The sequence below is a fragment of the Fulmarus glacialis genome, unplaced genomic scaffold (genome assembly GCF_000690835.1).
Source record: "Fulmarus glacialis isolate BGI_N327 unplaced genomic scaffold, ASM69083v1 scaffold20889, whole genome shotgun sequence".
NCBI classification, from domain to species: Eukaryota; Metazoa; Chordata; class Aves; order Procellariiformes; family Procellariidae; genus Fulmarus; species Fulmarus glacialis.
Window position 1 is genome coordinate 2,236 of NW_009235476.1, and position 12,669 is coordinate 14,904.

A 12,669-nucleotide genomic window follows, 5' to 3' on the forward strand; every position below is an offset into this window, starting at 1 on the left:
ACACAGTTGCGGCCACCAATTCAGATGTTTCACCAGTGCTACCCACATCCCTGCTCATTTTTTTTTCTGCTCAGAAGTTCCCAATTTCTCAACTTTTTTTTTTTGGCCTCCAACTCCTAGTTCAACCATCTTCTCTTAAAAAGATGGCACACACTGCACAGCGCATCTGCTGAATTTCAACAAGCTCCTGCAAAAGAAACCCTACGGAAAACACCAGGAGTTTTCATATAAAGTCTAACTGAACATCACAGGGGCATTATAAAAAAAGCACAGTAGTGCTTGAACCTTCCTTAGCCAAGTGCCTCCGAATTGAGGATCACGGTGGCATGGAGACTGAAGAGCTTTTCCAGCTGGCTCAGGCTCTCTGCTGCAGTGAGGATTGCTGGCTGCATGGAGACCTGGGCTGGCCGCTCCTTGCAGGACATGATCTCACCCAATGCCGCAGGTGAAACCCAGCTCTGTGCAAAGAACCCACACAAAGCCAGTGCCTCGGCAAGGTGGAGGAGGGCAGTGCATTACAGTGGTGCCAGACTGCACCACGGGGCATGAATTTCACTCACAGTAAGTTAAAAGGCCAAATCCAGAGACGAGGCTACGTGTACTTGCCAGTAGAAACTGGTGACAGATGAGGAATGGACAGAACACACCATGAGCATGTATTTATAAAGAGAAAAAAAAGGGGCGAATTGCCTTTGTTTTGCCATTACGAAGGAATGTTTTACCAGTTTTCTCCTTGTATCCTTCTACAGTTGCTCACCTTTGGCACAAGGAATTCTATGTATCACAAGATTTAATTAATAATAATACTTCATATCAACACTCAGCACTTACATAGCGCTTCTCATATTCAAAGTGCTTTACAAAAGTTTGTGAGTCCTCACAACACCCCTGTGAGGTAGGTAAGTATTATTATCCCCATTTTACAGATGGGGAAACTGAGGCAGAGAGGTAAAGTGACTTGCCCAAGGCTTTATAAGGAGTTGAAACTCATGACGGAGTGGCCCAATTCTGGTCTCCCTTATGGTGGTGTAACACAGATGAACTCCCACAGAGCTATATTGGTGTAAGCAAAGCAATCCAACCCAAGTTTCTCTGGCTCCCAATCCTCCGCTCCGATCAACTGACCATACCTGCTCCACCTAAACCAACGGTTCGCCTTCCGAAACGCTACAGAAAGTCCAGAGTGCAGCAGGAGCGAATCTGCAATCTTAAGGCAACATATACGTTAACAGCTCCATAGCTCTGCAGCAAGTTGGACTACACACAGACGTGCTTCTGCCATGCTGCAAGAATCTTAAGACAACTCAAGTGGTCTCCAGCTCTGCATATGTCAGCTTTGCGGCTGATTCTCTTCTCCCTCAGGTTAGAATAAATCCAGAGCAAAACAATGGGGCTGCACCAGCGTAGAACTAGTATGAGATCTGAACCAGACCTTTTACCTGCTGCTTTGTAGGCAAATGCCCCTACTAGTATCTTTTCATTTTGGACAGCTTCAGCATGGTTCATTTCACTCTCTCTCTCTCCGAGTTTGTATCTCTGCATATAAACAAACTTTCAACATTTCCAACTCATCAGCACCAGCATTTAAACAGCACCATACATCTTTCTAAGACTGATCAATATTTCCAGAAAAATGTCAATGCATGCAAATATCACATACAAAAACATCAAGAGTGCTGGGAGATGATACCAAGGATAGAGGTGATCACAAGACAGCACACATTTAGTTTTTATTAAAAATACCAAACAACTCACTCTTACTGTAACTATGCCACTTAGATGATCATTCTAACCTGCAGAAATACAGGTACTTTTCCTCCAACTATTTACCTACCTAGAAAGAAAGAGAAATAGCAAGCACACACATTTATACTTCCTCAAACTTGGCAGGCATGATTCATGTGAATGGGAAAGGAGGGTTGGGGAGGTGGGTGCGATTGTACACTGGGTTTAGGGCAGTGGAGTACGAAAGAAGTAGAAAATATCACATGCATCATTACCATCAGTAATCAATCTGATGAAAATAAACCCAAAAATTAGATGGATTCATGTATGACATCCACTGAAAATTTCAAACCCTAAGCATACTGAAGCTGGCAAACATTTTGTGCCACTTCACCTATGCCAGACACAGCATCAGCAAAGATGATCAAACAAACCTTGAAAAGAAAGCAAAAGGAAGAATAAACCAGCCTGGAGACAACAATCTTCCACAAACCACTTCCCTGCATTATTTTCAAACACATTTTACTCTTAAGCAGTTTCAGAAAGGAGTGGGGGAGAAAAGAGACCCACTACTATTTTTTTTAAACTGGCTCAGCACCAGCACCAGCTCAGAGAGAGGGAGAGAAAAATAATTCTTCAAACATGATCCTTGGTACTTGATTAAAACATTGCTAGCCAGCCGACGAAACCCTAAATTGCCAGAGGGTTCAAAGTGGAGTGGATACATGGTGCTGCTCACGGTCCTCTTCATTTGCTATGATATCTGCTCCGTGGGCCTCATCTGTATATCTCCAATCTAGAAGAGACCAACATAGGGTTTCACTGGAGCACTGAAGTCCATTTTAAATCCTGCACTGGGCGTTTCCCATGCTGCACATGAAGAAAGTCCCTGTGACTAGAAATGAGCCTGCTTAACTGAGATATTAGAAAGAAATAAAGGTGAATGTGACTGCACTGCCTTTAGCGGAAGGGATAAAAGCACAAACGTGCACAGAAAAGAGTGCAAGATGGCACTGATTACAAACTCTCATGGTTCAAGTCTTTAGTTTGGTCCTGCTCACGGAGGGTCAAGCAGAAGCACTGCTTGATCAGCCACGGGCAGGACTTTTTATCCTCTTAACAAGGCCAGCTATCACTACTGATCCAATGTCAAGACAGCCACATCTTGCTCCAAAGGAGCAGAGTTCACGCGAGGGGCTGCTAAACCTTCTCATGATCAAAGTTTGCTTTTGCCACAGGAACTTTTCTGTTGCATATACTAAACTTTGACACTGCTCCTGCCTCCTCCTGGCTCCAGATCAAAGCTGGTCACTTATTTCTTGTTTCACAGGATGGAAGTCCCTCTGGCAGCACGAGCACCTCACACCATCCTTGGGGAGGTGCACAGCACTTGGAAGATCAGGCCCAACACGTCATTTGGCAACTGGTAGGATCTGACCCTGCTGCAAGACTATCAGCAAATCTCAGATGGCATTATCCAAAAAAAGGGCAAAACATGCCCATATCCCTACCATTCCCCCTGCCTGTGCAGTCCTTCTCCAGGGTCAGAGCAGCCTTTGCTGGATCAGCAAGGATCCGATAAGGGAAGTGTAAACAAACGTGATCACTGCTAATCCCCAGCCCAGGCTCCGCTAAGCACACAGCTGGTACAGTGGCTGCAACACTGATGAGCAAATGTCAGGGCAGCAGCTACCCTCTCCGCCTTCAGCCACCCACCGCAGAGTCCTCCAACCCAACCACAGCCTACCTGTACATGAGGTGGGGCGCTGAGGACATATATGACAGCGTTAGCCATATCTTCAGCTTTGAGACACTGGAAAGACAGGAAAGAGATTCTTAGTCAAAGGGCACCTCAGGAAGTTAACCACAAGACCACTTCTTCCCTAACCATCAATAATGAGTTTCGACAGTGTCACTTGGGGCATGTCAAAACGATGCAAGCAAGCAGGAAAAAAATAATCCATTGAAAGTTTAACAAAGGACGTGTCTGGTGCTGATAATTCTCCATTTGCTGTGAATAATCTTACTACTGGCACAGTAATTCTGCCAGGTCAGGCATTGCCATCCTTATCAAAAATTACCAGAGAAGCACAAGAAAAATCCTCTGCTAGCCACCTGCAAGACAACATGCTCTCACATTTCTTCTTGTGCAGGCATGTTTGCTTATTGTATCTTCTCTTCAATAAAGAAGTCACAGCCTGCCAAATGTCAAAGCTGACTGATATTTATTTACAGGAACATCAAAATAAAAGGAAAAATATAGGGAGTCGGAAGCTGAACCTGAATGAAAATCTACATAGTGTGTAAATATCAGTGCAAAATCTGAGGTTTGAGTGCTGAGACTTTGGGGATGCTGGTTACATCCTGGAAAGCACTGGGCACTCTGCAGAACTAGCTCCTTGTGCTATTAGCCAGGAGAGAGACTGTTAAACTATAATCAGAGCCACTTCCCTCTGTTTCCATTTCTCCATCTCCTACCCGAATGCTCTCATAGGTTGCAGCAGCTCTCTCGGGGTCATTATCATGAAGTTTAAAAGCAAATCCCGTTTCCACCAGTCCTGGAGATATACACTGGAAAAAAGCAGAGCACATCCTAATAGGATTTGTAATTCCCCTTCAGTAAAAGAATAATAAAAAAAAAAAACAAACCAAAAAGGAGAGAAAACATTTTAGCACTGAAAAAGCCAAAAAACCCCAGCCCCTTTTCTATTATTTTCCTTCCCCACCCTTTTTCTAGGGGAATAGTTTAAGAGAGCAGGCTTTGTCTTAATGACTGTTGCGGCAGGTACCTCTGGGGAACCGCTGATGGGTACTTCCCTCTTCAGGCCCCAAAGGGACAGAGAAGCAGAGAAAATGGTGGAAAAGCTTGCAATACAAATTAACTTCTGCACACATCACTTCTGAGACGCAAGCTCTGCATGAGAGCAAACAGCCCAGCTGACTGCCTCCCTCTGCTGTCGTGAGCTCCCCTCGCTCCCGGACAAGCAACTGCCCACTTTGTGCACCCAAAAAGTGTATTCCCTGACACAGCTCATTGTTGCTGTGCCTTCTGCCCCCCAGTCTCTCCCTGCCTGGGCAAGAGAGGTGGCCAGGGACAGCTGGCCACAGGACTCGAACATTCCCAGTGTGCTGAGTGCTATTTTTGCATTTCCTTGCCTGTTTTCCAAAGGGAAAACCTCTGCCCCATAAAGCCTGCCAGCTCTCTACCACCCACAAAAGCAGGAGAGAGGAAGAGAGCCCGCAGTACTCACTGTAGCTCGTATATGAGTCTTTGCTTCTCTGAGTTCTTGCCTCAGCCCCTCCGTGAGGGCTGTAACTGCGTACTTGGTGGCACTGTAAAAATGCACCACCGACTGTGGCACAACGCTGTGGCCGTTCATGCTGAGGAGAGAGCAGAAAGGAAAGTGCTGGGAGGTGGGGAGGCAAGCAGAGTCCCGAGAAGGAACCAACAGGATATTTAAGCCACCGTAATGAACACAGAAAGAGACACTGACACGGTGGCTACGTGGGGAATTCCCCTCTCCTGCAGGGAATGCATACCACCAGAGGCTCCTCTCAACACAGCCGTTTTCTGGAGCTGATCAAGAAGTTTCAGTCTTCAATCTCGCACCATCACAAGTGGTTGGCATTATCTGCTCCCTCGTTTGGTCTTTCTTGCATTTAGACCAGCAGAGGTTAATCCTTTGCTCCCTGGTTTGGTCTTTCTTGCATTTAGACCAGCAGAGGTTAAAAAAAGTGCTTTGAAAACCAACCATCGCAATCCTTGGAAAACCCCTCCTTGGGCACCATCAGCCCACTCCAAGGTTACTCAAATGCTCTCTGCGAGGCGGGGAGGAGGAAGCCCACGTGGCTGATCCCATGTTTCCCCCTTGCGTACCTGTTAATGTTAATAATATGCCCATCATCGATGTTTCTCTCTTTCATGGACTGGTAGGCCTCTCGGGTGCAGATGCTCACAGCCATCACGTTGACCTGAGGGAAGAGAAAAGAAGAAGAAGAAACTAAGAGGAGCAGCCCTGCCTGGCACCTTTTGACTTGCCCCCCGCACGCCCAAAGCCACGATGCAGGTTACAGTCCCCGACCCACGGCAATTCCTGCAAACGCCAACGGAGGGAAATGCACGTACGCACACCGCACGCCTCGCCACACACCCCACATCACGCTGCGACCAAGCTGGGGGCTGCAGTAACAAGGGGTTTGGGCAGGGGAGGCACAGATATCCAGTTTTGTGAGACAGCCTTGGCCTCTGCCAGAAATAAATGGACTTAATTGTTTTACAGACAAGAGTGAGGGTAGAGTGCAAGGTAGGGGAGAACAAACCCACTTCCCCACAGTCAGCACTCTGTCCAGGAGACAAAGTTGTTTATTTTGTACGGCACTGAGCATACTGGAGTTTGGGCAGCTGATAGGACACTAACAGCAGGTAATTAGGTCAGCTAGTTAACGAGGAAATCCCCAGATATTGCTTGTCAGAGTGCCAGGCGCTCAGAGGCACTGCAAACCACACGGCCAGCAAAGAGCTTCCCATGCACACATGAAGCCAAAGATCACGTCATGCCATGGGGAGGGCCAGAGTGGGCAAGTAACCCTGCAGGTATGAAAGCCACCGATCTGTCACACTGTCCACTGACAATTTCCTCAGCCCTAACTGAATAAGCCAAGGAAGAAAGCAATTTATCCAGTCTTTTCGCACAGAATCCAGAGCTTTCCAGGCTCTTGCTCTTTGGACCAGCACTGCCCAGCACACCGTGGCTCGGTTAAACTCAGCCGTATCACCTCTGCAATGTGCCACTGTTAATGCACAGATGCCTTAGCATTTGCTGACGGTAAAACACCGAGTCAAAATTTCCAGAAAGACGGAGATATGGAAATTCTCCCAGCTGGAATACAAAGCACCCAGAGGTGTGTGCAAGACTGATGAGCAAGCCGTCTCAGCAGCAGTGCTAATTGCTCAAGTTTATAGAGGTTTAGATTTGGAAAAGTAGCTGAAAAGTAGAAAGCGTCTGCTGAAGCCCTCTAGAAAGGATGTAACCATTTCAAGGCAGGACACACTGGCAGGTCCTACCTAATGGCATGTCACTTTGCTAACTAAATGAGCAGACCAGACAGGTCTAAAAACACCGCTGTGAACTAAATATCCAGGAAGAACTAAATTTCTGATGAATCAGAAGTCAGGTGCAACTATAAATGGCAGGAGCAGCAGGAACAAGGCCATGTGGACAGCGGGCGAAGTATACACGTGAGGGCTGCCTACCATCGCTGTGAAACTTCTAAATAATGAGGCAGGCTAACGAGGACTTGCTAGCACAAAAGGACGTGCAAGAGAGGAACATTAGTTTGGAGACCAGAAAGTAAGAGGCAGAAAGGGATGGATTCGAGAGACGTAATTACTGAGCAGCACACAAAGGACAAGTGTGGTCAGCTGAAGGATCTTCCGGTCACTGCTTTTGTCTTGGTCATTATTTCTATTCATTACTAGAGGCCATGCTTATGAGTTTTTGTCTTGGCGATAGATAAATAGCATGTTTATCTGATCTTGGAGTACTCAGGCAACACAACAAGTAGAGTCATCACCCTCATCCAAGTGCACTTTGGTTGAGCACACAGTCACTGCCGGGTATCTCAGTCACCATACCTGGAACCACAGAGATAAATTCCCTGGCACCAGGTTGAAGATTTACCTTGGCTGTGCAAGGAAGAAAGTTAGCAGACATGTCAGCAGAAGTGGCACTGTACAACCACCTCAGCACTGGAGTGAAGCCCAGAGCAGGCAGGGCATCTGAAGGCTTTTGGATTTCACGGTAAGAAGGTCAAGGAAAGCGGATGTAACCCGCTCCAGTCTGATATACCAACCAAGTGAGGAGCCAGTCCTTTCAGATATGGATCTGGGCAACTGTTAGTAAACAACATCTTCGTGGCAAACAACATCTCTGCTTTCCTCCCTGCCCCAGGACGCCCTGAACCCAGCCGGCACCATGTCTTTGGCACAGTTGCTCCCCAGCTCCACTCCATCTCCGTAGGCCACTAGAGGGTAACATCAGCCTAAAGCCTGAGACCCGGCTCCAACGCTGTGACTCATGCTGAGCAACGCTTCCTTGCGTGGGTAGACTTACAACATTTTGACAACTACTTGCAAAGCAAGATACTAATCAACAGCCACATAGGAAAGTCCAGAGCCTGTACGATAAGACACCCCGGTACAACAGAACAACTGGCTGGAAGGCAGCTGAGCTGGGATTGCCTCGCTGCCTTTTTCCTATAGCACCCACAGGATTTTTGGGTGAAATCCCATTTCAAAACGTGGAACAGGCACTCAGGAACCTAAAAATGTGCCTGGAAAATGAGCAAGTCTTAGGGCTGTATCACTTCGAGAAACAATCTAAAGGCCATTTTTACAAATATCCATGGAAGACATTTTTCAGCCTTGTTTCCATTTTAAGAACAAAAGGTTCAAAGGTCCCTTAGCAGAGATGGCCAACACATCTGTGCTCTGCCTTTGCACAGCACGCCGCACAAGGCAGCTGGTCTGTGACTGCCGCGTGTGTGTGCTAATGCAATAGAAACAACGAAGGCACATTTTCTAGTAATTAATGAGTTCCAATTGCCAGGCTGGGAGAACATAAAAGATGCTGTTCCTGGAAGCACTGAGCACTTCCCAGAATCAGCCTTTTCTAAGGCATCAAAATGAGTATCCCAGCTCCTAAATACATATAAAAACGCAGGTTACAGAAAACATCTCTCTGCACAGATGGTATATAAAAGCAAGAAGAACAGAGCCTCACTGGTCAATGAATAATGCCAAGAAGAATCAAACCCATTTAGTGTCTAGAGGAGCAAGAGGATGCTGCAGTCCTTTGTGCCCCGAACAGTGCAAATGGAAAGTTCAGCTTGAATTCCTGGCTGTAAAGGTCAGTAGGTAAAACGTGAAGGAGCTGTTCAAATCCCAGAGCCTGGAGTTAGTGTGTACACAGCACCCAGCCCCGGCTACTCCCATGCGGATCAGGGACGGCTGGAGGACTTTGCTCCAGCCTCATGTCAAGCACAACCTCACAAACAAGTAGAGAGAAAAGGGGGGAAGCTGTGAACCAAAAGATGACAGGCTCAGAACCTGCCTGCGATAACACGCTCCCTCCCTGGCACACGCCGGATTTGCTGGCTGGCAGCGCTGGGCTCCCCGCGGCTGTAAAGCAACGGAGGGGCGATTCCCAACATGAGACTGCTGCAGCCCAGGGAGATGCAGCTCCCCCTTGGGAACAAATACCAGACAATGAGGAACTGGAACATTAAAAAAGAGAAGGAATAAGTAAACGATAACATGATTTCGACTGTTAGATGTATAGCAAGAAATTTTATGAAATTTTATGGTATACTGAGAGGGAAGCCTGGAAGGAGACAGAGCCTCAAAGCTCATAAAAAATGCATGGAAACAAAAATCGATTTACCAAAAAGAAAAAAATGCCTTTAATTTAAGGCCCTAATGCCTCCTAAATCGATAGATTGACGGCTGTTTAGAAACTTCTCCTGTCTTGCACCCCAGAAGTACACTGAAACTTTCCAACAGCATCTCTCAAACTGTGCTGCTCACTAACACCTTTCTCCAAGGGACCTTTGGAAGAAGCCTCCCTGCTCCCGCTCAGCTCTGCAAAGCCCAGTGGCCCGTGAAAGGCGCTGGCAACCTTCCCCCGTCCTGACCCCCCGAGAGCTTCAGAGCATGCAGGAAAAATGGGCCTGGCGAGGGTTTCCCTGGGGCTGGTGTGCCACAGCGGGGAGAGCTGTCACTGCAGATCCAAACCCCGCTGCCACGCCGGCGCCTGCACAGCCGCGGCACGCTTGGAGAGCCAGATTTCCAAGCAGGGAGGTCACAGCCACAAAACTGGGGACACACAGCAAAAGGAAAAACCCCGAGCTATTTCTACCGCTTACCAACAGGCTAAAAAGCAAAACCCAGGCTTGTCAGGCTGCCTAGGCTGAGGTGGGTGAAGCATTCGGGTCTGGAGGGTCCCAGGGCTTCCCCTTCACATTAAAGGTGCAAGTGTTATTCAGACAATTACACACAAGCCAAGAGCAAACCCACCAGCTGCTGGGAAGCTGGTGAGAGGAGATAAAAATCTGCCAGCATATGAAGAAAGCTTGGGTGTCTCAGTCTGTTCCCAGTGCTACAACAGCATTTTTGCCAAGCAAATGAGAGTAGATACAGCCGTACAGATCACCTCTGGGAATAAAATATTCCCCCAGCCTGGTTTCCTAACACTGCCCTTGCGCAGCCACCACCCTGCCTCTCCTCCCACCCCATCCGTCACCCCGAAGCAGCTCCGAAGGGTGCACACAGCAGCACCCACAAGGAGGGGGACCCCACAGGCTCCCAAACCCCATGTCAGGCCACTGTATATACCAACACGGGAGTGTCTCATACAGGACAATCCCTGTTCCAAAATCTTCCTCCCTAAAAGTGGTGGAAGGTGAGACAAAGGGAGCACTCCCCCCTGAGCAGCCAGGGAAGGGAGCAGGGAGAGGGGAAGGGCCTTCAGCAGGCAAAAGCCACGTGTGTCCCCCAGCCTGCCCACCTTACAAAGAACAAAAGGTCAGAAGAACAGAGAGAAGCGAGTGTGAGGGACTCGCAGCATCCACAGAGACATCCACACAAGACGCGAAGACAGCGACCAGGACAAGGAGTTTACAAGGCGCAGGCGACCCGCGGGGCCAGGCTTGCAGCGAGACAGTGCTGGGAAATGCCCTGCTTTACACCAGCTCAGCCTCAGCTACACTTCACTTAATTTTCTTTAAAGACTCCATGGCAACCAGGGACGGGGAGATGTGGCTGTGCAGTGACCCAGGCCGGGCAACCCACAAAAGCCTGGCTGGGCAGACAAAGCTGAGCTGAGCTTGCTTTGGCTGCAGTCACAGCAGCCAGCAGACCAGCCAAAATCCTAACAAGAACTTAATTAGCCAGGATATGGCAGCTCTTGCCCTGGCAGCAGGAGTCTGAGGCCTCGATGTGCCTCTCTGTTTTGCTTTACGCAGCCCCTGAATCTGCTGCTGGATGAACAGCCACCGGCTGCCGCAGGAGCCGACAGATCCTGGCTCACTCCGCTGTCAGATGTAGTACAGCTTCGAGCAGCTTTTCAAATAGACATGTCTTTTCCTTTACTAGGACAAGCCCTTACAGCTGCTGGAGGTGCTGCAAGGTTTACTCAAAGCCATGAGTTTACTCTTGTTCCTATGAGGATTTAGCTTTCATGCACAAAAGTAGGTAGTATAGGAGGGGAAAATCACCTTTGTGAAAAGCTCTTGTTTCAGCATCTCACCGGCCAGAGCTGCAGGAAGGCCAGTACGAAAGGGCCATTGCAAAGGCACACAAACTGGCCTGGCGTCCCGCAGCCATGGCTGCCACTGCTATCTGCAGAAAAGGGCCATCGCATAATGACAAAAGATGGTGAAGTCCCAAAAAGATGCACAGCAGCACCTCAGGACAGCAACACCTAGGAAGAAGCGCTGCTAGTAAATGGCATGGGCCATTTGCACAAACTCCGCGTTCGGCATGTGAAATTGCGTCGTTCACATCCAGCTGTAACCAGATTATGGGCAGAAAATTAAGCTATAAAGACAAAAAGCATTACAGCTTTTTAAACCAAAAAGAATCTGCCCATTTTACAACCCACTGCTACAACTAACAGGATTAGCTACAAAAGCCAGTGCTTGGCATTCAATTTCCTATTTTATTGAAGAAAAAAAAAGTGAGGCTCATCACCCTTTAGAAAGCCATTGAGCTAAAGGAGAAAATGCTACTGAAGGTATTGAGTGTTTTCATACTCCAAGGTGAAGGCATGTGACTCAGCAGTGCATGATGTGTTTCTACTTCCCAATCAGCAAACCCGGGCCGTGTCAGAGCAGATGGGAAGCAGGTCCTCAGCTCTCCACACGTGAAATAAGTAGATGGGGACAATGCTGCTGGTGGCCAGAAGAAATAAAAACCTAGCACAGTTCCTGCTCTCCCGGTGGCACTACTCACGTCTATCATCGTCCGCCAGCCTTCCGTCTTCCCCGAGAGCAGGGGCTCCGGGCGAGCCAGCCCCGCGTTGTTGATGCAGACATCAACTCCTTGATGAAGGGTCTTGATGGCGGAGAACATCGACAGGATCTCCTCTTCGTTGGAAAGATCGCACTTATACGGGATGAGGGTCCCTGGATAGCCGGCACTCTGGCATTCAGCTGCCAATTTCTAGGGAAGAGAAAGCAAGGAAGAAAACAGCCATCAGCCTCCTCTCCTTGTGGAGCAGCTTATCCAGCCATTTGCTTAAAAACACACCCCAGGGCTAACAAAACATGGCAGCTTCCCGGCGAGCCCGTCTTAAGAGCAGGCGCTAGGGAAGAATCATTGTAAATGCTAATGAAGAAAAAAGAAATATCGATATACATGAGAGTCTGAGCCCTTCAGCCTTTAAGTTATTAAACTTGAGGACACACTCTGTGCTCGTCCATCACCCCAGGCAATACAGGTCGAGGTGAGCAGGTGCTGGCAAAAAACAAATAAATACTGCTGCGGCAGCAGGCTGCAAGTCTGCCACGCTGCCGCGCGGGGAATGGCTGCAGCAATCGCATGCCTGACAATTCCTCATTAGCCATTACCAACAATTATTCCGAGCATCCAGATCTTTTATAAGACTAGATGATATAAAGCAAATGAAAGGCCAAGAGCTGCTGCCGGCCACCTGTGTTAATGATGCGGCAGCCACCGCACCAAATCCTCTGGAGGATGCCCTTTACCCCCTGATGCTAATGAGAAGCAGCATCTCATCTCTGATGTGTCGCATTAGCGACAGTGACAGCTTCCAGCGCGAGGCGAGAGCCATGTGATGTCTGGTTTCTGCGGAGAGATGGACTCTGGCTACAAACGTCCACCAAATCACTCGAACGCCATCGCCCACGGCGGTTTCACCGACGTGA

General features: G+C 48.3%; 1 protein-coding gene across 1 annotated transcript; it reads right to left on the bottom strand.

Annotated features, from left to right (window-relative positions):
* Positions 1–1,200: 1,200 nt before the first annotated feature.
* Positions 1,201–11,942, bottom strand: DHRS11 (dehydrogenase/reductase (SDR family) member 11). Its single transcript, XM_009586042.1, has 6 exons — positions 11,735–11,942; positions 5,603–5,697; positions 4,977–5,106; positions 4,204–4,296; positions 3,473–3,538; positions 1,201–2,521 (listed from the first exon to the last, which is right to left on the bottom strand). Exons 1-6 carry the CDS (start codon positions 11,852–11,854, stop codon positions 2,480–2,482), a joined length of 546 nt encoding a protein of 181 aa, XP_009584337.1. The 5' UTR covers positions 11,855–11,942; the 3' UTR covers positions 1,201–2,479.
* Positions 11,943–12,669: the final 727 nt, after the last annotated feature.

Coding starts and splice junctions, on each gene's coding strand:
- DHRS11 (XM_009586042.1), bottom strand. CDS start 11,854: ATGTTCTCCGCCATCAAGACCCTTCATCAAGGAGTTGATGTCTGCATC. Junction 5,698..11,734: donor GCTGGCGGACGATGATAGAC/GTGAGTAGTGCC, acceptor CTCTTCCCTCAG/GTCAACGTGATGGCTGTGAG. Junction 4,297..4,976: donor AGACTCATATACGAGCTACA/GTGAGTACTGCG, acceptor GCTTTTTTCCAG/TGTATATCTCCAGGACTGGT.